Raw genomic sequence first — 23,155 nt, 5'->3', positions numbered from 1 at the left:
CCACCACCACCCCACACACTAACCCCCCCCCCCACTGATATTATATTACTATTCATTCGTTCCTTTTAACCCATCCCCCGCCCTATCCACTCACGCATAACCCCCAACTGCGCAGGCGCGGCTAGAGGTGGGAGGGTCGAGAGGGAGTGGGAAGGGGGTAGAGATTGAGGGGTGGGGGGGGCGCAGCGTCACGGGCTGGTTCACAAACGCAATACTCCACCGCTCACCCATAGGTCCCAATATTCACCACTTCCTAGAGAGGGAGGGGGAGGAAGGGGCAGAGAGGGAGGGGCAGAGAGGAAAGGGGGGGCAGAGAGGAAAGGGGGGGGCAGAGAGGAAGGGGGGGAGAGAGGGAGGGGGGGGAGAGAGGGAGGGGAGCAGAGAGGGAGGGCCCCCTCTCCTTCACCCCCCACTCCTCCCCCCCTCCTCCTCCCCCTCTCCTCCCCCTCTCTCCTCCCCTCCCCCCCTCCACCTCCCCCCTCCACCTCCCCCCTCCTCCTCCCCCCCCTCCTCCTCTTCCCGCCCTCTCCTCCCCCCCTCCTCCTCCCCCCCTCCACCTCCCCCCTCCTCCTCCCCCCCCCCACCTCCTCCCGCCCTCTCCTCCCCCCCTCCTCCTCCCCCCCCCCCTGTGAACCCATAGATTTTTGTGAAGTGTATTCCATTACCTGTTGTACCGTTTTTCTGATTTTTATATGTTTTCTTGTTTTTCAGTTGATGTTTTTTGGATTCTTCCTCTGCCTGGATGCCTTTCTATATCTCTTTACTCTACTACCACTTAGAGTCCTTCTGGCTCTAATGCGATTTATTACTCTACCTTGTTGTGGGTTAAGGTAAGATGTATATGGTTGTTTTAGCTATTTGTAAAACAGTTATAAATAATAGGTTACCCAAAAAACCCCCATTCTGCTGCAATTATGAATGTCCCAACAATATTGTATCAAGGTGATGGGTTATGTTGCTGTATACTGTGACAACCTGTCAACTTGAAAATAAAATGGGGCATTGCTGGATGTTGAGCGGTTAGTATCTGTTGTATATGTACAATGGTGTCTTTTTACTGCTGCCAAGTGATCTGCACAATAACAAATATCACTCTTTTTAAGGCAAATATTTAAAATCCTAATAAGGGAATTTAAATATTCAGATTTTTAAAAAAGGGATATAATATTTACAAGGCATTGATAACAGTCTGGGAGATGACAGCCTGGTGAGATAGCGGATTTGTCCTTTGGGAAGATATTGTGCACTGGACTTAGACTCCAGAATATCAGCATAGATTTACAGAATAAATGTAGAGTTGATGTTTCCTCTGGCTGCAATGTATAGAACTAGGTGTTATTGTTTCAAATTGATAGGCTGGCCATTCATAACACAGATTAAAGGAAATATCTGAATCTGGTTAGCAAGCCTTAGGAACTGTCTGTACAAAATGTCAGTGGTGCCCTCAGTCACTCAGTGTATTCAAAACATTTTTTTATAATAATTGGAACCAAGGAACATGCGAGTAATCAGCTAATATAGCATCGACCACTTTTTAGAGCATCCTTTTGCTTTTGTGTTGTTCAGTTTTCTTTCCCTTCACACCCACAATTCCGATTGTTCTGAGAGTGTTTCTGACATCATTCCCAAACACAACTTTAAAATAAAGCACTCCCAATTAAAACATCCTTTCGCTTTTCCAAAATGATTTACAATAATTGAAATGATACAGCCAAACTTTTCAGCTGATTTGCACAACAAATTTCATAAAAGTGGCTAAAAAGAATAACAGTTAATCTCATGTTTATGGCATTTGGTGAAAAATGCTTCCCAAAGCAAATTGAGAAATCTGCTCTGGTATTAATTGATCGATAGACCATTGATAGATTCTTCAAGCTATTTGAAAGAAAGATTTGCTTGAATATATTGTAGTAGTCTTCACTGTCGCAGATTTGGATTCCAGTGGTGCTGGGTAGTAGTAATAAAATTGAGGTAGATTAACCTATATGTGCAGTTTAGAAAAATGAGAGATGATCTCAATAAATTTCTTGGAAGGATTGACAAGGTTGATGCTGAAGGGTTTTATTGTGCAACTGGAGCATTGGCAACTGGAAGGTAGCATCTCAGGATGAGATTATATTTGTATGTACATAATATAAAACAGAAGTTGCTAAATCTTTTGCTATATTCTTTCCAAGTCTGCTGAGAATTCTTGATCATTGAGTATATAAAAGTTTGGAACTGTAGTTTAGAGATACAGCGAGGAAACAGGTCCTTCGTCCAGCGATCCCCGCGCATTAACACTATCCTACACCCACTCGGGACAATATTTACATTTACCAAGCCAATTAACCTACAAACCTGTACGTCTTTGGAGTGTGGCAGGAAACCGAAGATCTCTGAGAAAACCCACGCAGGTTATGGGGATAACATACAAACTCCGTACAGACAGCACCCATAGTCGGGATCTAAAAAGGATTTGAGTATAGGAGCAGGGAGGTTCTACTGCAGTTGTACAGGGTCTTGGTGAGACCACACCTGGAGTATTGCGCACAGTTTTGGTCTCCTAATCTGAGGAAAGACATTCTTGCCATAGAGGGAGTACAGAGAAGGTTCACCAGACTGATTCCTGAGATGTCAGGACTTTCATATGAAGAAAGACTGGATAGACTTGGCTTGTACTCGCTAGAATTTAGAAGATTGAGGGGGGATCTTATAGAAACTTACAAAATTCTTAAGGGGTTGGACAGGCTAGATGCAGGAAGATTGTTCCCGATGTTGGGGAAGTCCAGAACAAGGGGTCACAGTTTAAGGATAAGGGGGAAATCTTGTAGGACCGAGATGAGGAAAACATTTTTCACACAGAGAGTGGTGAATCTCTGGAATTCTCTGCCACAGAAGGTAGTTGAGGCCAGTTCATTGGCTATATTTAAAAGGGAGTTAGATGTGGCCCTTGTGGCAAAAGGGATCAGGGGGCATGGAGAGAAGGCAGGTACAGGATACTGAGTTGGATGATCAGCCATGATCATATTGAATGGCGGTGCAGGCTCGAAGGGCCGAATGGCCTACTCCTGCACCTATTTTCTATGTTTCTATGAACCCGGGTCTCTGGCACTGCATTCGCTGCAAGGCAGCAACTCTACTGCTGCTCCACCGTGAATTGATGGAATTTTTTACGGCAAGGATATCCAGGGATATGGGCATTTGAGGCACAGGATTGCAACTTGATTTAATCAATGGTACAGCACTTATTTGGATCACATTGCCTACACCTGCATCTGATTTTTATCGACAATAGACAATAGATGCAGGAGTAGGCCATTCGGCCCTTCTAGCCAGCACCGCCAATCAATGTGATCATGGCTGATCATCCACAATCAGTACTCTGTTCCTGCCTTCTCCCCATATTCCCTGACCCCGCTATCTTTAAGAGCCCTATCTAGCTTTCTCTTGAAAGTATCTAGAGAACCGGCCTCCACCACCCTCTGAGGCAGAGAAATCCACAAACTCACCACTCTCTGTGTGAAAAAGTGTTCCCTCATCTTTGTTCTAAATGGCTTACTCCTTATTCTTAAATTGTAAATACTGGTTCTGGACTCCCCCAACATCGGGAGCATGTTTCCTGCCTCTAGCGTGGCCAAACCCTTAATAATCATATATGTTTCAATAAAATCCCCTCTCATCCTAAATTCCAGAGTATGCAAGCCCAGCCGCTCCATTCTCTCAGCATATGACAGTCCCGCCATCCCGGGAATTAACATTGTGAACCTGCGCTGCACTCCCTCAATAACAAGAATGTCCTTCCTCAAATTCGGAAACCAAAACTGCACACAATACTCCAGGTGTGATCTCACTAGGGCCCTGTACAATTGTAGAGGGATCTCTTTGCTACTATACTCAACTCTTCTTGTTATGAAGGCCAACATGCCATTCGCTTTTTTATTCTTAAAACTGTTTGGATTGCTGAACATTTGATCATTGTTTCTAAATTGTTCTTTCGATGTGGCCCCTTACATAGTAGGATTGTCAAGACACTGAAAGGGAGTCACTTATTGCCTGGCACTAAAATTTCTAAGAAAATAAAAGGATTAAAAATTGCACAAATTAATAGGTTATTTGAAATGAGTAACCAGGAGAAATGAAATTGCATTGAATTTGGTGCCACCTGTATGCATGTGTAGTCTTTTATTTCACTGGTTAGCGTCCAACTGTACCTCAGTACACATGTCAATAATAAACTAATCTATCCAGTTCTGGGCCCTCAGTTTTACAATGTATTTTGCCATGGCTTTTTATTCTTTAATTAATAATTCTCTGATATTACCTTTGCTCTTCTAATGCTTAACTGGTAGTGCATTCCTGAAATTTAAATGCACAATCTAGTTTGGTAGTGGAGTGCACTGTTGAGCAAGTGATGAACATTCAAGGTTGCTCTATTTTGGATGAAATTCTTTGAATTATCTGACATTCATAAATTAATATAATAAATAGGAACATTGAATTTACACCCCTTCATCAATGAAAATGCTATTTTGTCCCACTTCCCTTCCATTTCTCACATTCCAACATTTGTTTTATTTGTGTAATTCTTCAATCCATTTTTTTTTGTTGAGGGGGAAATGATGCAACATTTTTTTTCATCCTACACCATAATCATCAAGAATAGATTAGCTGGTTACTCATAATTTGATAGTTCCGTTTCTTTGCTTGGAATGAATGAAGTACTGGAGCACTTTCTTTCATTGTAATGGTAACTCTTCCAAAGATAATTAATTCTCTTTTAAAACATTTTAGAATACATAAGGTTGGGAAAGAAACTAGATTATATACTCAATCGTTCATTTTATTATTTCTTAGCTGTAATATGTTTTGAATGCTTGCAACATTCAAAATAGAATCTATAATAAAAATGTTTGCAAATTGCTTGTGTAATAAATAAATTCATAAAGGCACAATAACATGATCTTTGCATCTACATTTCTAATCACGGTTATATTTTGATTTTTGGTTACAGTTTTTTGAAATAAATGTTTTAATTTTATTCTAAGAGATGGAAGATTACTGCAACCTGCTCAAGTGTGTGACATACTTAAGTCAGTTATAATGGTCATCTGCTTTATTATGATGCACTATGTGGATTATTCCATGATGTACCATCTAATTAGAGGACAATCTGTCATCAAACTCTACATCATCTATAATATGTTAGAGGTATGTAACATCTATAAAGTAAGATTTTCTAAGGTGGATGTTATTAGTTGACTTTAAATTTGCATTTGTTACTTTTTAAAGGAATCAAAATTTCATAGAACTAGGTCATAATCACACAGCGTGGAAACTGTCCTTCGGCCCAACTTCCCCACGTCAACCAGCATGTCCCACACCCGTCCCACCTGCCTGCTTTTGGCCCACACCCCTCTAAACCTATCCTATCCATGTACCATTCTAAATGTTTTCTAAATGTTGCAATAGTACCTAACTCAACTACCTCCTCTGGCAGCTTGCACTATACACCCACTACCTATTGCGTAAAACAAAGTTACCCCTCAGGTTCCCATTAAATCTTTTCGCCCTCATTTTAAACTTATGTGCTCTGGTTCTCGATTATCCCTACTCTGGGGAAAAAAAATGTGCGTTTACCCAATCTATTCCTCTCGTGATTTTGCACACTTCCATAACATCACCCCTCATCCTTCTGCGCTCCAAGGAATAAAGTCCTAGCCTGCTCAACCTCCTGATAGCTCAGTCCCACGAGTCCTGGCAACATCCTGGTAAATTATTTCTGAACCCTTTTGAGCTTGGCAACATCTTTCCTATAGGACTAATACTGAACACAGTACTCTAAATGTGGGCTCCACAACATCTTATATAACTATAACATCACCTCCCAACTTCTATACTCTGTATTATAGAAACATAGAAAATAGGTGCAGGAGTAGGCCATTCGGCCCTTCGAGTCTGCACCGCCATTCAATATGATCATGGCTGATCATCCAACTCAGTATCCTGTACCTGCCTTCTCTCCATACCCCCTGACCCCTTTAGCCACAAGGGCCACATCTAACTCCCTCTTAAATATAGCCAATGAACTGGCCTCAACTACCTTCTGTGGCAGAGAATTCCAGAGATTCACCACTCTCTGTGTGAAAAATGTTTTTCTCATCTCGGTCCTAAAGGATTTCCCCTTGATCCTTAAACTGTGACCTCTTGTCCTGGACTTCCTCAACATCGGGATAAATCTTCCTGCATCTAGCCTGTCCAACCCCTTAAGAATTTTGTAAGTTTCTATAAGATCCCCCCTCAATCTTCTAAATTCTAGCGAGTACAAGCCAAGTCTATCCAGTCTTTCTTCATATGAAAGTCCTGATATCCCAGGAATCAGTCTGGTGAACCTTCTCTGTACACCCTCTATGGCAAGAATGTCTTTCCTCAGATTTGGAGACCAAAACTACGCAATACTCCAGGTGTGGTCTCACCAAGACCCTGTACAACTGCAGTAGAACCTCCCTGCTCCTATACTCAAATCCTTTTGCTATGAATGCTAACATACCATTCGCTTTCTTCACTGCCTTCTGCACCTGCATGCCTACTTTCAATGACTGGTGTACCATGTCACCCAGGTCTCGTTGCATCTCCCATTTTCCTAATCGGTCACCATTTAGATAATAGTCTACTTTACTGTTTTTGCCACCAAAGTGGATAACCTCACATTTATCCACATTATTCTGCATCTGCCATGCATTTGCTGTCTCACCCAGCCTATCCAAGTCACCTTGCAGCCTCCTAGCATCCTCCTCACAGCTAACACTTCGTGTCATCTGCAAACTTGGAGATGTTGCATTCAATTCCCTCGTCCAAATCATTAATATATATTGTAAATAGCTGGGGTCCCAGCACTGAGCCCCACTAGTCACTGCCTGCCATTCTGAAAAGGACCCGTTTACTCTTACTCTTTGCTTCCTGTCCTGTTTGCCAGCCAGTTCTCTATCCACATCAATACTGTACCCCCAATACCGTGTGCTTTAAATTTTTATACTAATCTCTAATGTGGGACCTTGTCGAAAGCCTTCTGAAAGTCCAGATATAATACATCCACTGATTCTCCCTTATCCACTCTACTAGTTACATTCTCGAAAAATTCTATAAGATTCGTCAGACATGATTTACCTTTCGTAAATCCATGCTGACTTTGTCCAATGATTTCACCACTTTCCAAATGTGCTGCCATCCCATCTTTAATAACTGACTAGCAGTTTCCCCACTACCGATGTTAGACTAACTGGTCTGTAATTCCCCCGTTTTCTCTCTCCCTCCCTTTTTAAAAAGTGGGGTTACATTAGCTACCCTCCAATCCTCAGGAACTACTCCAGAATCTAAGGAGTTTTGAAAAATTATCACCAATGCATCCACTATTTCTGGGGCTACTTCCTTAAGTACTCTGGAATGCAGCCTATCTGGCCCTGGGGATTTATCGGCCTTTAATCCTTTCAATTTACCTAACACCACTTCCCGGCTAACCTGGATTTCACTCAGTTCCTCCATCTCATTTGACCCGCGGTCCCCTGCTATTTCCGGCAGATAATTTATGTCTTCCTTAGTGAAGACAGAGACTGCAAAGGACCTGCATTTGTTTTAACTAATCTCTTTCTCTTCACATATCTATAAAAGCTTTTGCAGTCAGTTCTTTTGTTCCCTGCCAGTTTTCTTTCATAATCTATTTTCCATTTCCAAATTAAGCCGTTTGTCCTCCTCTGCTGGACTGAATTTCTCCCAGTCCTCTGGTAGGCTGCTTTTTCTGGCTAATTTGTACGCTTCATCTTTTGTTTTGATACTATCCCTGATTTCCCTTGTTATCCACGGATGCACTACCTTCCCTGATTTATTCTTTTACCAAACTGGGATGAACAATTGTTGTAGTTCATCCATGCAGTCTTTAAATGCCTTCCATTGCATATCCACCGTCAACCCTTTAAGAATCAATTGCCAGTCAATCTTGGCCAATTCACGTCTCATACCCTCAAGGTTACCTTTCTTTAAGTTCAGAACCCTTGTTTCTGAATTAACAATGTCACTCTCCATCCTAATGAAGAACTCAACCATATTATGGTCATTCTTGCCCAAGGGGCCACGCACAACAAGACTGCTAACTAACCCTTCCTCATTACTCAATACCCAGTCTAGAATAGCCTGCTCTCTCGTTGGTTCCTCTACATGTTGGTTTAGAAAACTATCCCGCATACATTCCAAGAAATCCTCTTCCTCAACACCCCTGCCAATTTGATTCACCCAATCTATATGTAGATTGGTCACCCATTTACCTTTGTTGCAAGCATTTCTAATTTCCTGTTTGATGCCATCCCCAACTCCACTACTACTGTTGGGTGGCCTGTACACAACACCCACTAGCATTTTCTGCCCCTTAATGTTTCGCAGCTCTACCCATATCGATTCCACATCCTCCAAGCTAATGTCCTTCCTTTCCATTGCGTTAATCTCCTCTCTAACCAGCAACGCTACCCCACCTCCTATTCCTTTCTGTCTATCCCTCCTGAATATTGAATATCCCTGGATGTTCAGCTCCCAGCCTTGGTCACCCTGGAGCCATGTCTCCGTGATCCCAACTATATCATAATCATTAATAGCTATCTGCACATTCAACTCATCCACCTTATTACGAATGCTCCTTGCATTGCGACACAAAGCCTTCAGGCTTGTTTTTACAACGCTCTTACCCCTTATACAATTATGTTGAAAAGTGGCCCTTTTTGATTTTTGCCCTGGATTTGTCTGCCTGCCACTTTTACTTTTCACCTTGCTACCTATTGCTTATACCCTCATTTTACACCCCTCTGTCTCTCTGCTCACACATTTAAGAAACCCACCACCTCTTATTCTCTGTTTATTATTTTTTTCTTCTTTCCCCCCTACATGTTGGGTCTGAGTGCTTCCCTTCTCTGCCTCTTGCCTCACACACTGTCTACTAGCCATCTCTATTTGAGTCCCTGCCCCCAACCGTTCTAGTTTAAAGTCTCCGCAGTAGCCTTTGCAAATCTCCCCGCCAGGATATTGGTCCCCCTCGGGTTCAAGTGCAACCCGTCCTTTTTGTACAGGTCACACCTTCCATAAAAGAGGTCCCAATGATCCAGAAACTTGAATCCCTGCCCTCTGCACCAGTCCTTCAGCCACGCATTTATCCTCCACCTCGCTCCATTCCTACTCTCACTGTCGCGTGGCACAGGCAGTAATCCCGAGATTGTTACCTTTGCGGTCCTTCTCCTTAACTCTCCTCCTAACTCCCTAAATTCTCCTTTCAGGACCTCTTTTTCTACCTATGTCATTGGTACCTATATGTACCACGACCTCGGGCTCCTCTCCCTCCTATTTCAGGATATCTTGGACACGTTCAGACACATCACAGACCCTGGCACCAGGGAGGCAAACTACCATCCGGGTCTCCTGACTGCGTCCACAGAATCGCCTAACTGACCTCCTAACTATAGAGATCCCTATTACTACTGCCCTCCTCTTCTTTTCCTTACCCTTCTGAGCAACAGGGCCGGTCTCTGTACCGGAGGCCCGGCCGCTGTTGCTACCCCCAGGTAGGCTGTCCCCCGCAATAGTACTCAAACAGGAGTACTTATTGTCAAGGTGTACAGCCACCGGGGTACTCTCTAGTCCCTGCCTCTGCCCCTTGCCCCTCCTAACCGTGACCCATTTGCCTGCCTCCTGTGGTCTTGGAGTGACCCCCTCTCTGTAACTCCTCTCTATGACTTCCTCGCTCTCCCTGACCAGACGGAGGTCATCGAGCTGCTGCTCCAGGTTCCAAATATGGTCCCTTAGGAGCCCCATCTCAATGCACCTGGCGCAGATGTGGACGTCTGGATGGCTATCAGATTCCTTGACCTCCCTCATCTGACATCCAGAACAGTAAACTGCCATGGCACTCATACTCCCCCCTTACCCTGGATACAATACAAAGTACAATACAATACAATACAAACTACTGGAAGAAATCAGCAGTGATCTGATTTCCAATCAGCTGCTCCCTCTTGTCCGCTTCCACCAATCAGCGGCTTCCTTAAGCCCACTTGTTATGAAATGCGAATGGAACGTTGGAACGTTACAGATTTTGCGACCGCTCCAACGGCTCCTGGGCCTCTGTAAAAAACAAGCCCCGCGCTCGGGTATTAACCCTACCGCTCGGACGTTGCTCCTCCCTCTGCGACCGTTCCAACGGCTCCTGGGCCTCTGTAAAAAAACAAGCCCTGCGCTCGGGTTTAATCCTACCGCTCGGACGTTGCTCCTCCCTCTGCGACCGCTCCTGGGCCTCTGTAAAAAACAAACCCCGCGCTCGGGTTTTAACCCTACCGCTCGGACATTGCCTCTGTTTCACTGCTCCCCAGAGCCCTACCATTCACTGTGTCCTGCCCAAAATGCAACACCTCACATTTCTCTATTAAATTCCATTAACCATTTCGAAGCCCAACTGCCCAACCGATCAAGAAACCGCAATAATCCCTGTCAACCATCTTCTCTATCTTTAATACCACTCTAATTCTGTTGATTCCACTTTTTTTATTTTGGACTTCAAATTGCCTTTCCTGAAATGAATGAGACACAGCATTCTTTTAAGTAGGATCACCATTGTGGCGGCTCCCAAGGGTCGTGCCACCTTAGTGTCGAACCCCTCGGCACAGGAGTGGTTCAGTCCGGAGGCGGCCCTTAGCCGGAGGCTTTAAAGGGTGGGGTTTGGGTGCCATCTTTCTCTCGTTTGGTCTTCCCTACAACCGGGAGGATCAGAATAAAACGTGTCTCTCTCTAAACACGACTCCGTGCTTTATTCCAAGACACACGCTACATTGGTGACCCCGACGCTCCATTGGCGTCATGATGGAGAGAAGAGAAAGCCCTACCTCCTCACAGGCCGGCCTGGCCCTGTCTCTGGACGCGGTCTCCGTTAAACTGCCCAAGTTCTGGACCACCCGGCCGCTCATCTGGTTCCAGCAGGCGGAGGCCCAGTTCAACCTGCGGGGCATCACGGTCGATGCCACCCGTTTCTACTACCTGGTGGGGGCCCTCGACCAGGATGCGGCTGAAGAGGTCACGGACTTCCTCGCAGACCCCCCGGACAATGATAAATACCTCGGCCTTAAGGAGCTCCTGCTCCAGATTTACGGACTGAGTAGGATGGAGCGGGCAGGAAGACTCGTGCATATGCAGTGCCTAGGCGACAGACGGCCATCTAGCCTCCTGAAGGAGATGGTGGCTCTACTAGACGGGCACACGCCGTGCCTGATGTTCGAGTACACCTACCTGCATCTGCTGCCGGCCTACATTCGTCTGCAGCTCACCGACGTCTCGTTTGCCGACCTTCGGGCCCTCGGAAGGCGCGCCGACGCCCTGTGGATGGCGCGCCCTGATGACGTCAGCGCGCTGGGCGTCAGCAGAGACGGGGTCGCGCTGAGGTCGACGCGCCCTGATGACGTCAACGCGCTCGCCGTCAGCAGGTACGCCGATGATGTCACCCCAGCAGCTCCCGAATTCCCCCGGTGGGGCGGGGGAGATGTGGAAGGAGTGACAGCTCCAGCCCGACGGCCCGTACGATCGCCCCCAGCGGCAGTGAGGGGTACTGCACCTGCAGCCCAGCGCCAGCAAGCTGCAGGCACCACCAGCAGGAGCAGGCAAGCTCCAAGTGACTCCAACAGGAGACGTTGGTGCTACTACCATCAACGCTGGGGTGCTGCAGCACAACAATGCCGCCAGCCATGCACATTCCTGGGAAACGCCTGGGCCGGCTGCCAATAGTCCCCGCGGCGGCCGGCCAAATTCATCGCCTTTTTGCCTGGGATCGGCGCTCCGGGACCCGCTTCCTCGTGGATACAGGAGCGGAGCTCAGCGTCCTGCCCCCTTCGCTGGCCGACATTCGTTCCGGTAAGCGGGGGCCCGTCCTCACCGCGGCGAACGGCAGCCCCATCCGCACATATGGACTGCGGATGGTTCCCATCGTGCTCGGCTCCTGCCATTTCTCATGGAGCTTCACCATTGCCGACGTCTCCCAACCATTGCTCGGGGCCGATTTCCTCCGGGCGCATTCCCTCATGGTGGACGTCGGACGTCAGCGTTTGATCAACGCCACCACGATGGAGCCGATCACGTTGCGTGTGGATCAACCGGTGGGACGGCCACTGGCGTCCGTGGACTCCCGATTTGCACGTATCTTGGCTGCGTTCCCGGACATTCTCACTCCGCAGTTTCAATCAGCAACCCCCAGCCACGGAGTGTTGCATTATATCCCGACTACCGGCCCACCACTCCATGCACGAGCACGGCGACTGCCACCAGATAAACTGCGTCTGGCACGGCGGGAATTCCGCACGATGGAGGCCTTGGGGATCGTCCGCCCTTCAAGCAGCCCTTGGGCGTCCCCACTCCACATGGTCCCCAAGTCAAGCGGGGGCTGGCGGCCATGTGGGGATTACCGACGGTTGAACGCGACAACAACAGCGGATCGATACCCCGTACCCCACATCCAGGACTTCACGGCCCATTTGGCTGGGGCCACGATTTTTTCCAAAGTGGATTTGGTACGGGGTTATAATCAGATCCCAGTTCACCCGGATGACGTGCCGAAGACGGCGATCATCACGCCATTCGGGCTTTTCGAGTTTACTCGGATGCCGTTCGGCCTCAAAAACGCAGCACAGGCCTTTCAGCGCCTCATGGACGGGGTTTGTCGCGGCCTCGATTTCGTGTTCGTGTACCTGGACGACATCCTGGTGGCCAGCCGCTCGCAACAGGAACACTGTGCTCACCTTCGACAGCTCTGTCAGCGGCTCAGCGAGCATGGTTTGGCCATCAACCTGGACAAGTGCCGTTTTGGGGTGAATGAAATTGACTTCCTCGGCCACCGCGTGACTGCGCAAGGCGCGGTTCCCCTGCCTGACAGGGTCGACGCCATCCGCCGGTTTCCCCGCCCACGCACGGTGCGTGGCCTGCAGGAATTTGTCGGCATGGTGGCGTTTTATCATCGGTTCGTGCCATCCGCGGCCCACATCATGCGGCCCCTGTATCAACTTCTGGCGGGTGGGCAGCACAAAAGCGTTGAGTGGACCCACGAGGCGGAGGCAGCTTTCGACGGCGCGAAGGAGGCCCTTGCTCGGGCCGTACTGCTGGTACACCCGCGGGGAGATGCCCAGACTGCTCTCACGGTGGACGCCTCGGAGTCGGCGGTTGGTGCTGTGCTGGAGCAGCTGACGGGCGGAGGTTGGCGGCCCCTGGCCTTCTTCAGTTGGCACCTCAACCGTGCGCAGACCAAGTACAGCGCGTTCGATCGTGAGCTCCTGGCTCTGTACCTGGCTGTGCGCCATTTTCGTTACTTCCTGGAGGGCCGCCCGTTCACCGCCTACACCGACCATAAGCCGCTCACTTTCGCCCTGCAGAAAGTTTCCGATCCCTGGTCCGCACGTCAGCAGCGGCAATTGGCCTATATATCGGAGTACACTACATCTATCTGCTACATCCAGGGGAAAGACAACCGGGTGGCCGACGCATTGTCCCGGCCCGCTATCAACGCCGTGTTCGAGGTGGCGCCCGGAATGGACTATTCTGCTCTGGCGGCGGCACAGCTCGCGGACGATGAGGTGCCCGCCTACCGGACTACCATCTCCGGCCTCCGCCTTGAGGATGTCCCTCTCGGTCCTGGGGGAGAAACAATCCTGTGCGATGTGTCGTCCGGTCAGCCGCGCCCCATCGTCCCTGCCACCTGGCGCCGGAGGGTGTTCGAGGTGATCCACGGACTGGCTCACCCATCAATCCGGGCGACAACGGCACTAGTGGCTGCTCGTTTCATGTGGCACGGTCTGCGCAAGCAGGTTGGCCATTGGGCTCGCACCTGCATTCCGTGCCAGACGGCAAAAATCCAGTGCCATGTCCGTGCGCCACTCCAGGAGTTTGGTCTACCTCACCGGCGGTTCGACCATATCCACATAGACATTGTAGGGCCTCTCCCGCCGTCCCGGGGCATCACCCACCTGCTTACAATGGTGGACCGCTTCACGCGGTGGCCGGAGGCCATTCCGTTGACCGATACCTCAACGGCTACGTGTGCTCGTGCGTTGTCCGCGCACTGGATTGCTCGCTTCGGGGTGCCGGCGCACATCTCCTCAGACCGGGGGCCACAGTTCACCTCCGAGCTGTGGTCAGCCATGGCTCACTTGCTGGGGGTGCGGCTACACCACACCACGGCTTACCACCCGCAAGCTAACGGTCTGGTGGAGAGATTCCACCGGCAGCTGAAGGCAGCACTGAAGGCACGACTCTCCGGCCCGGACTGGATGGACGAGTTGCCGTGGGTCATGCTGGGCATCCGGACTGCTCCCAAAGAGGACTTGGGCTCATCATCGGCGGAGCTCGTTTACGGGTCGCCACTCACAGTGCCCGGGGAGTTCGTGCCGTCGGCGCCGGGGCAGCAGGGAACGCCCTCATCCACCCTACAGCGCCTTCGCGAGCAAGTTGGCAGGCTCGCACCCGTCCCGACGTCCCGCCATGGGACATTTCGCCCACACGTGCCATCAGCCCTCAGGGACTGCCCGTACGTCTTCCTGCGCCGTGATGCCCACCGGACTCCACTCCAGAGGCCGTACGAGGGTCCGTTCCGAGTGCTGGAACACGGGCAGTCGACTTTTGTCCTGGACATGGGGGGCCGGCCGGAGGCAGTGTCGATCGACCGGTTGAAGCCGGCACACCTGGACATTGACCAGCCGGTGCTGGTTGCCCAACCTCGGCCCCGAGGGCGCCCCCCTTCACGGCTCCCTCCGCCTGTCACTCCACCTGTCCTCCCGCCGGTCCCTCGTCCTGTCCCTCCACCTATGCCTCCGCAAGCCCCACGAGCGGCTAACTTCCGCACACGGGCCGGCCGGGTCGTTCGCCCGCCGGTGCGTTTCGTGCCTCTGGTTCTGGGGGGGGGTCCTGTGGCGGCTCCCAAGGGTCGTGCCACCTTAGTGTCGAACCCCTCGGCACAGGAGTGGTTCAGTCCGGAGGCGGCCCTTAGCCGGAGGCTTTAAAGGGTGGGGTTTGGGTGCCATCTTTCTCTCGTTTGGTCTTCCCTACAACCGGGAGGATCAGAATAAAAGGTGTCTCTCTCTAAACACGACTCCGTGCTTTATTCCAAGACACACGCTACACCATTATCAAATACTCAAAATAAACATTTTGAAAATTCTTTCATAAATTATGGACAGGTTATTGGAAAGAATTTCAAAGGTCAATTCATCGATTCATCATTTAGAAACAGTCAGAATTAACTTGTTAAAGGGGAGGCGAGTCTTTCTGACAGGTTGTATTTATTTGAAGAAGTAAACAAGTATAGAATATTTCATACATTTGATATGGATATTAAAAATGTCCACACGGAGGCACAATAAAAATGATTTCCATTGCATCCCAACTACAAGAAAAATCCCGGGATTAACATATAGGTCAGTATATGGTCTATAGAAACATAGAAACAGAAAATAGGTGCAGAAGTAGGGCATTTGGCCCTTCGAGCCAGCACTGCCATTCTATGCGATCATGGCTGATCATCCAACATCAGTACCCCGTTCTGCCTTTTTCCTCATATCCCTTGATTTCCTTAGCTTAATCTAACTCTCTCTTGAAAATATCCAGTGAATTGGCTTCCACTGCCTTCTGTGGCAGAGAATTCCACAGATTCACAACTCTCTGGGTGAAAACGTTTTTCCTCATCTCAGTCCTAAATGGCATACCCCTTATTCTTAAACTGTGACCCCTGGTTCTGGACATCCCCAACATCGGGACAATTTTTCCTGCATCTACCCTATCCAAACCTCTAAGAATTTTATATGTATCTATAAGATCCCTTCTCATCCTTCCAAATTCCAGCGAATATCAGCCAGTCAAGCCATTCTTTCATAATATGTCAGACCCGCCATCCCGGGAATTAAACTATGCTGCACTCCCTCAATAGCAATAATGTCCTTCCTCAAATTAGGAGACCAAAATTGCACATCAGGTGTGGTCTCACTAGGGCCCTGTACAACTGCAGTAGGACGTCCTTGCTCCTAAACTCAAATCCTCTCGCAATGAAGGCCAACATGCCAGTAGCTTTCTTCACTGCCTGCTGTACCTGCATGCTTACTTTCAGTGACTGATGTACAAGCACACCCAGGTCTCGTTGCCTCCCCTTTTCCTAATCTGACATTCAGATAATAATCTGCCTTCCTGTTCTTGCCACCAAAGTGGATAACCTCACATGTATCCACATTATACTGCATCTGTCATGCTTCTGCCCTGTCACCCAACCTATCCAAGTCACCCTGCAGCCTCATCTAAATCGTTAATATATATTGTAAACAACTGGGATCCCAGCACCGAGCCTTGCGGCACCCCACTAGTCACTGCCTGCCATTCTGAAAAGGGCCCGTTAATTCCTACTTTTTGTTTCCTGTCTGCCAACCAGTTCTCTATCCATGTCAATACCCTACCCCCAATATCATGTGCTCTAATTTTGCACACCAGTCTCTTGTGTGGGGCTTTGTCAAAGGCTTTTTGAAAGTCCAGATACACCACATCCACTGGCTCTCCCTTATCCATTCTACTTGTTACATCCTCAAAAAATTCCAAAAGATTAGTCAGGCATGATTTCCCCTTCATAAATCCATGCTGACTTTGACCGATCCCATCACTGCTTCCCAAATGCGCTGCTATAACATCTTTAATAATCAACATCAGCATCTTCCCCAATACCGATGCAGGGCTAACTGGTCTGTAATTCCCGTTGATTCCTCTCCAGTCCACAGGAACTGATCCAGTGTCGAGAGAACATTGGTAAATGATCACCAATGCATCCACCCCCTTGAGTACTCTGGGATGCAGACCATCAGGCCCTGGGGATTTATCTGCCTTCAGTCCCAACAGTTTACCTAACACCATTTTCTGACTAATGTGGATTCTCTTCGGTACCTCCCTCCCACTCGATCCTCGGTCCCCTAGTACTTTCGGGTCTTTGATCTATCAAGAGATACTGGTCTCGACCCAAAACGTCACCCATTCATTCCTTCTGTCCAGAGATGCTGCCTGTCCCGCTGTTACTCCAGCTTTTTGTGTCTATCTTTGGTTTAAACCAGCATCTGCAGTTCCTTCTTACACGATACTGTGAAAGATCCTGCTTAACTTCAGCGGCTGACACAATAATCTCCACTTTATGTTTGCACTACAATAGCATGCAAGCTATGATACTAACCAAAGGTCTACAACGGAAGAAAATTTAGTGAAGACTGATGTTGAACAAGGAGAGTCATTGTCACCACATTTGTATCAATCTTTCTTACTGCAACATTGCATCTCTCCTGCAGACTTTCTGTGGAGTTGATCTACAGATTAATGAAAACTGTGCAACCTGAGCTAACTACACTATGAAATCAAGATTACTGGAACCTCGGTAGTCGAGCTGGAGTATGCAGACAACACTTGCTTTTGTGCATGCTTGAAGGCCAAGCTCCAGGGTTTGTTGACTAATTTGCTGAAGCTTTTGAGAGGATAGGCCTTGCATTCAACTTGTGTAAGGCATCTATCAATCTGTCCGTACAGTATCACCTACTCTCCAATGAAATAAATGTTCATGGTGAAGCTTGAAAAAACAGACCACTCCCCATATCTTGGAGCCATTGTTCCCAAAGACAGGCTTTGCTGATGAAATCCTCCACTGCCTACAATGTACCAACCAGCACAGTCTTTTTGAAAGAAGGTATTTGAAGATCAAGACCTCCAGACCTGGCACAAAACACATTGTCTAACAGGCAGCGATGATTTTCTCTCCCCTATACGCTTTAAGTCCTGGATACCAACAACAGGCATCACAAATCACTGGAAAAATATTATCAATTCTGTCTGCAAAAATTTGCAAATTGACTTACAGGATAAGCAAATCAATGTCATTGTTCTTTTTCAGACTATCATCCCCAACACTGAAGCTCTAGGTTCACTCGGTCAGCCACTTCATTTGCTTGCCAGGCACCAGAATTTCAAAATATTCACTTGATTCTGAGTTCTGTCATAGTCATAGAGTGATACAGTGTGGAAACAGGCCCTTCGGTCCAACTTGCCCACACCACTTGTTTGCGCTTGGTCCATATCCCTCCAAACCTGTCCTATCCATGTACCTGTCTACCTGTTTCTTAAACGATGGGATAGTCCCAGCCGCAACTACAGGTACCTCCTCTGGCAGCTTGTTGCATACACCCACCACCCTTTGTATGGAAAAGGTTACCCAATTGATTCCTATTAAATGTTTTCCCCTTCACCTTGAACCTATGTCCTCTGATCCTCGGTTCCCCTACTATGGGCAAAATACGCTGCATCTACCCGATCTATTCCTCTCATGATTTAGTATACCTCTATAAGATCTCCCCTCATCCTCCTGCGCTCCATGAAATAGAGATCCAGCCTACTCAAACTCTCCCTATAGCTCACACCGTCTAGTCCTGGCAACATCCTTGTAAATCTTTTCTGAACCCTTTCAAGCGTGACAATATCTTTCCTATAACACGGTGCCCAGAGCTGAACACAATATTCTAAATGCGGTCTCACCAACATATTATACGACTGTAACATGACCTCCCAATTTCTATACTCAATACTCAAAGTGGCCAAAGTGCAAAAAGCCTTTTTAACCACCTTTATCTACCTGCGACTCAACCTTCAAGGAACCATGCACCTGTACTCCTAGATCCCTCTGCTCTACAACATTACCCTGCCCTTGTTCGACGTCCTAAAATGCAACACCTCACACTTTTGGTATTAAATTCCATCAACCATTCCTCCGCCCACCTGGCCAATCAATCCAGATCCTGCTGCAATCTTTCACAACCATCTTCACTATCTGCAAAGCCACTAACTTTTGTATCATCAGCAAACTTGCTAGTCTTGCCCTGTATGATCTCATCCAAATCATTGATGTAGATGATAAACAGTAACGGGCCCAGCATCGAACCCTGAGGCACACCACTAGTCACAAGCCTCCAGTCCGAGAAGCAACCTTCCACCATCTCCCTCTGCTACCTTCCATGGAACCAATTTACTATCCATTCAGCTATCTCTCCTTGGATCCCATGCGACCTAATCTTCCAGAGCAGCCTAATATGTGGAACCTTGTCGAACGCCTTACTGAAGTCCATGTACCCAACATCTACAGCTCTGCCCTCATCAACCTTTTTGGGCATGTCTTCAAAAATCTCAATCAGATTTGTGAGACACGACCTCCCATGTACAAAACCATGCTGACTGTCCCTAATCAGCCCTTGCCCATCCAAATGCCTGTATAACCTATCCCTCAAAATACTTTCTAATAACTTACCAACTACAGATGTTAAGTGCACTGCCCTATAGTTCCCAGCAATTTCCCTGCAGCCTTTCTTGAAAAGAGGCACAACATTTGCCACCCTCCAGTCTACCGGCACCTCTCCTGTATTTAAGGACGACTCATAAATTTCAACCAGGGTTCCTGCAATTTCCACTCTAGTTTCCCACAATGTCCTCGGATATATCTGATCAGGCCTTGGAGATTTGTCTACCTTCAAACACGACAGTACCTTCGGTACTTCTTCGACTAACCCTGACTGCTCTCAAGACGCTTCCAGTGACTGTTCCAATTTCCTCTGTCCTACTGTCTTTCTCCACAGTAAATACATAGGAGAAATACTCATTTACTACCTTGCCCATCTTCTGTGGCTCCACACAGAGGTGACTTCTTTGATTCCTCAGAGGTCCCACTCTCTCTCTCTAGTTACGCTTTTCCCCCTGAAGTATTTATAAAATCTTTTGGGATTGTCCTTAATGCTACCTGTCAGAGCTATCTCTTGAGCCCTTTTTGCCCTTCTGATTTCCTTTTTTAGTTCCCGAAACTCCTCAAGGGAAACTCCTCACTTGATCCCAGCTGCCCATACCTGTCCCATGCATCCTTCTTGTTTTTGACTAATGTTTCAATTTCCCTCGTCAGCCAAGCTTCCTTACGTTTGCCTGCTTTGCCCTTCACCCTAACTGGAACTTACACATCCTGAGCTTCCTTCAGTACGCTTTAAAAAAACTTCCCACTTGGCTGATGTTCCTTTCCCCTCAAATAACCTGCTCCAGTCAACTTGAGCAAGAACTGCTCTCATACCCTCAAAATTGGCCTTACCCTAGTTTAATGCTGGCCCTCTGTCCCTATCTTTACATATCTTACACCTAATCGAACTGTGGTTACTGGTCCCTCCATAACCGCTTCATTAACTTGCCCTTCCAAATTTCCCAACACTAGATCCAGTGTTGCCCTCTCATGTGTGGGGGCCTTTACATACTGCTTGAGAAAACTCTCTTGACCACTTTTGAGGAATTGCATCCCATCTAAACCCTTCACACTATGATTTTCCCAGTCTATATTGGGAAAGTTAAAATCCCCCAATAAGTACAACAACCTTATTTGACCTGCAGCTGTCTGCAATCTCCCGGCACATTTGTTCTTCTAATTCCCATTGACTTTTCTGGGGTCTGTAGTACACCCCCAACAAGGTGATCGTCCCTTTCTTGTTCCTCAGCTCCATGCATATAGCCTCACTAGGCGAACCATCCGTAATGTCACCTCTGAACACAGCCATGACATCCTCCTTAACCAATAATGCAACCCCGTGATCCTCTTTTTCCCCTCACCCCTGTCATGGAAGATTAAGAGGTGGACAGAGAAAAAGATTCAAGGATTCCTTCAAAATTACCTTGGAAAAGGGCAACATTAACCTCTGGCCCATGACAGGATAATTAGCAGGGAACGGAAATGCTCTGTGAGCTTGCAGAAACTGAAAATAACTCCAAAATCACGAGGACTTTTGAAATAATACACAAAATTTACAGTATAAAATGGACAAGGCATATACAAGATGGTATTCAGAACCTCTAAGCCATGTAACAGGAGTGCAGAAACCCTGCATTAATGATGGAAGGAGCACACCTTTTCATAAATCACTTGCCCATTAAGCCATCATCAACCTCCTGTTCCATCTGGGGAAGAGTCTGCTTTTTCCACATTGGCCTCATTAGCCACCTCAGAATACACAAAATGAGTGGAAGAGTGCTGTCTTTTATTCTGAGCCTTAGACAATTATACATTTGATGTAATCAATCTGGATTTTATCAAGGTTTGTTCCACTTGACAGATCGATTAGCAAAGTAAAAGTAATGCGATCCAAGGGGAAGTGGCAAATTAGATCCAAAATTAGCCCAATGATAAAAGACCGGGTAGTAATGGATGGGCGTTTTAATAACTGGAAGGCTGTATGCTGTGGAGTTCTTCATATATATTACTGATCTGGAATTAGAGTAAGTATTCTGATAATGAAGTTTACAGAAACTAGTACCTGTATATGTTTTTATTGTTTCCCCTTGAATTTGTATCTTTAATCGTGGCTGTTACACATTGTCCCTTGTATTTATCCTTCACAAAATTATTTTTCTCTAGGATATCTCCTATTAACAAGAATGTATTGAGTGACCTTTAGTCATTTAAATATAAATTACTGAAGAATGAGCAATTAAGTATACAGTAGTCTGATTTTTTTTCTCAGGTAGCAGATCGTCTATTCTCTTCCTTTGGTCAAGATATTTTGGATGCACTGTATTGGACAGCCACAGAACCTAAAAAGAAAAAACGGGCTCATATTGGGGTGATACCTCACTTTTTCATGGCGGTGCTTTATGTTTGTATCCTTTGAATTAGGTTTGTTAAAAGATCTGAATTTTTCACACTTTCACACTTTAATTACTTTTGGGTATTCATAATTTGATGGAAGGTTTTACTGATGTTTTCAATGTAATCAATATATTTCTGCACAAATCAGAATAATTAGTTAAGAATATTGTTATTCTATTGTGTGCACGTCAAATAATCATGCAGTGAAATAATTTATTAAATGTTTTTATTGAGAGTCGGCACAGTGGAGCAGCGGTAAAGTTGCTACCTTACAGCGCCAGAGACCCAGGTTTGGTCCTGACAATGGGTGCTGTCTGTACAGAGTTTGTACATTTTCACTGTGACCGCATGGAATTTCTCCAGGTTTCACAGTTTCCTCCCACATTCCAAAGATATACAGGTTTGTAGATTAATTGGCTTTTATAGATTGTAAATTATCCCTAGTGTGTAGGATAGTGCTAGTGTTAGAACTATGTTGCAGCGGCTCCTACAGCCTGTCTGTCTTTTTTATTTTTTGTCTAGTTAAATGTAGTGTTTGGTGTTTTTTAATACTGGTTTTTAAATGTGTATATGTGGGGGGGCGGGGGAACTGTTTGAAATCTCTTCCCTGTTCGGGATACCCGACCTTTTCCCTGTCGGGTCTCCGTTGTCGTTGGGGCCTAGCACCGTGGAGCGGCCTCCAACCTGAACGACCCGGGGGCTCGGGAGACTGCGGAGGTGCGGACTACTCACCATCGTGGGGCTGGCCGGCCTCGGAACGTGGGGAGCGGTGGTGACTCGCTGCTGCGACTCGACTCCTGGGGCTCGGAGGCTCCAGCACCGCAGCCGCAGGTCCGGTGGACTGGGACATCGGGAGCTCGCGGGTCCGGGGGGAGAGAGAGACCGCTTCCCGGAGCTCCCGCAACGCGACTTCTCCAGCCCGTGTCGCGGGGTTTGGAACGACCCGGAGCGGGGAAGTACATCACCCGGCACGGCTTCATGGCCGTGGGACATTACAGCGCCCGCCGGGGGCTCCAACTTCGAGACTTTTAGACCGGGAGCGGGGCCGTAAATCGCCCGTCACGGCCTAAAATGGCCGTGGGACTTATCATCACCCGCCTGGGGCTTGGACATCGGGAGAGAAATGGAGAGCAGGGGAGAGAAAAGACTTTGCCTTCCATCACAGTGGGTTCACTGTGATGGATGTTTGTGTGAACTTAATTGTGTGTATGTCTGTAGGACATTGTTTTTGTTTGTATGGCTGTGGAAACAAAATTTCGTTTGAGTCTCACTGGGGCTCAAATGACAATAAATTTGTATTGTATTGTATTGTATTGTAATGGTCGGCACGGACTAAGCCCTACTGTTTCCCTACTATGTGTTGAAGTACAATGTAACTGACCAAGTGTCGAGTCAATTGTATTGTATTGTATTGTATTAAAATGTATTGTCATTGTCTCA

The 23,155-nt window shown here is 47.4% G+C and overlaps 1 protein-coding gene across 1 annotated transcript in view; it reads left to right on the top strand.

The window, feature by feature from the left end:
* Positions 1–23,155, top strand: part of tapt1 (transmembrane anterior posterior transformation 1) — a 91,014-nt gene that overhangs the window by 12,582 nt on the left and 55,277 nt on the right. The window contains exons 3-5 of the mRNA XM_033025847.1: positions 712–830; positions 5,028–5,190; positions 21,591–21,726. Of these exons, the coding sequence (XP_032881738.1) occupies positions 712–830; positions 5,028–5,190; positions 21,591–21,726 (418 nt within the window). The remainder of the gene's footprint in view (positions 1–711; positions 831–5,027; positions 5,191–21,590; positions 21,727–23,155) is intronic.

Source organism: Amblyraja radiata, chromosome 1, assembly GCF_010909765.2.
Source record: "Amblyraja radiata isolate CabotCenter1 chromosome 1, sAmbRad1.1.pri, whole genome shotgun sequence".
NCBI lineage: Eukaryota > Metazoa > Chordata > Chondrichthyes > Rajiformes > Rajidae > Amblyraja > Amblyraja radiata.
The sequence above is the reverse complement of the archived record's forward strand: the minus strand, read 5'-3'. Positions and strand labels throughout refer to the sequence as shown.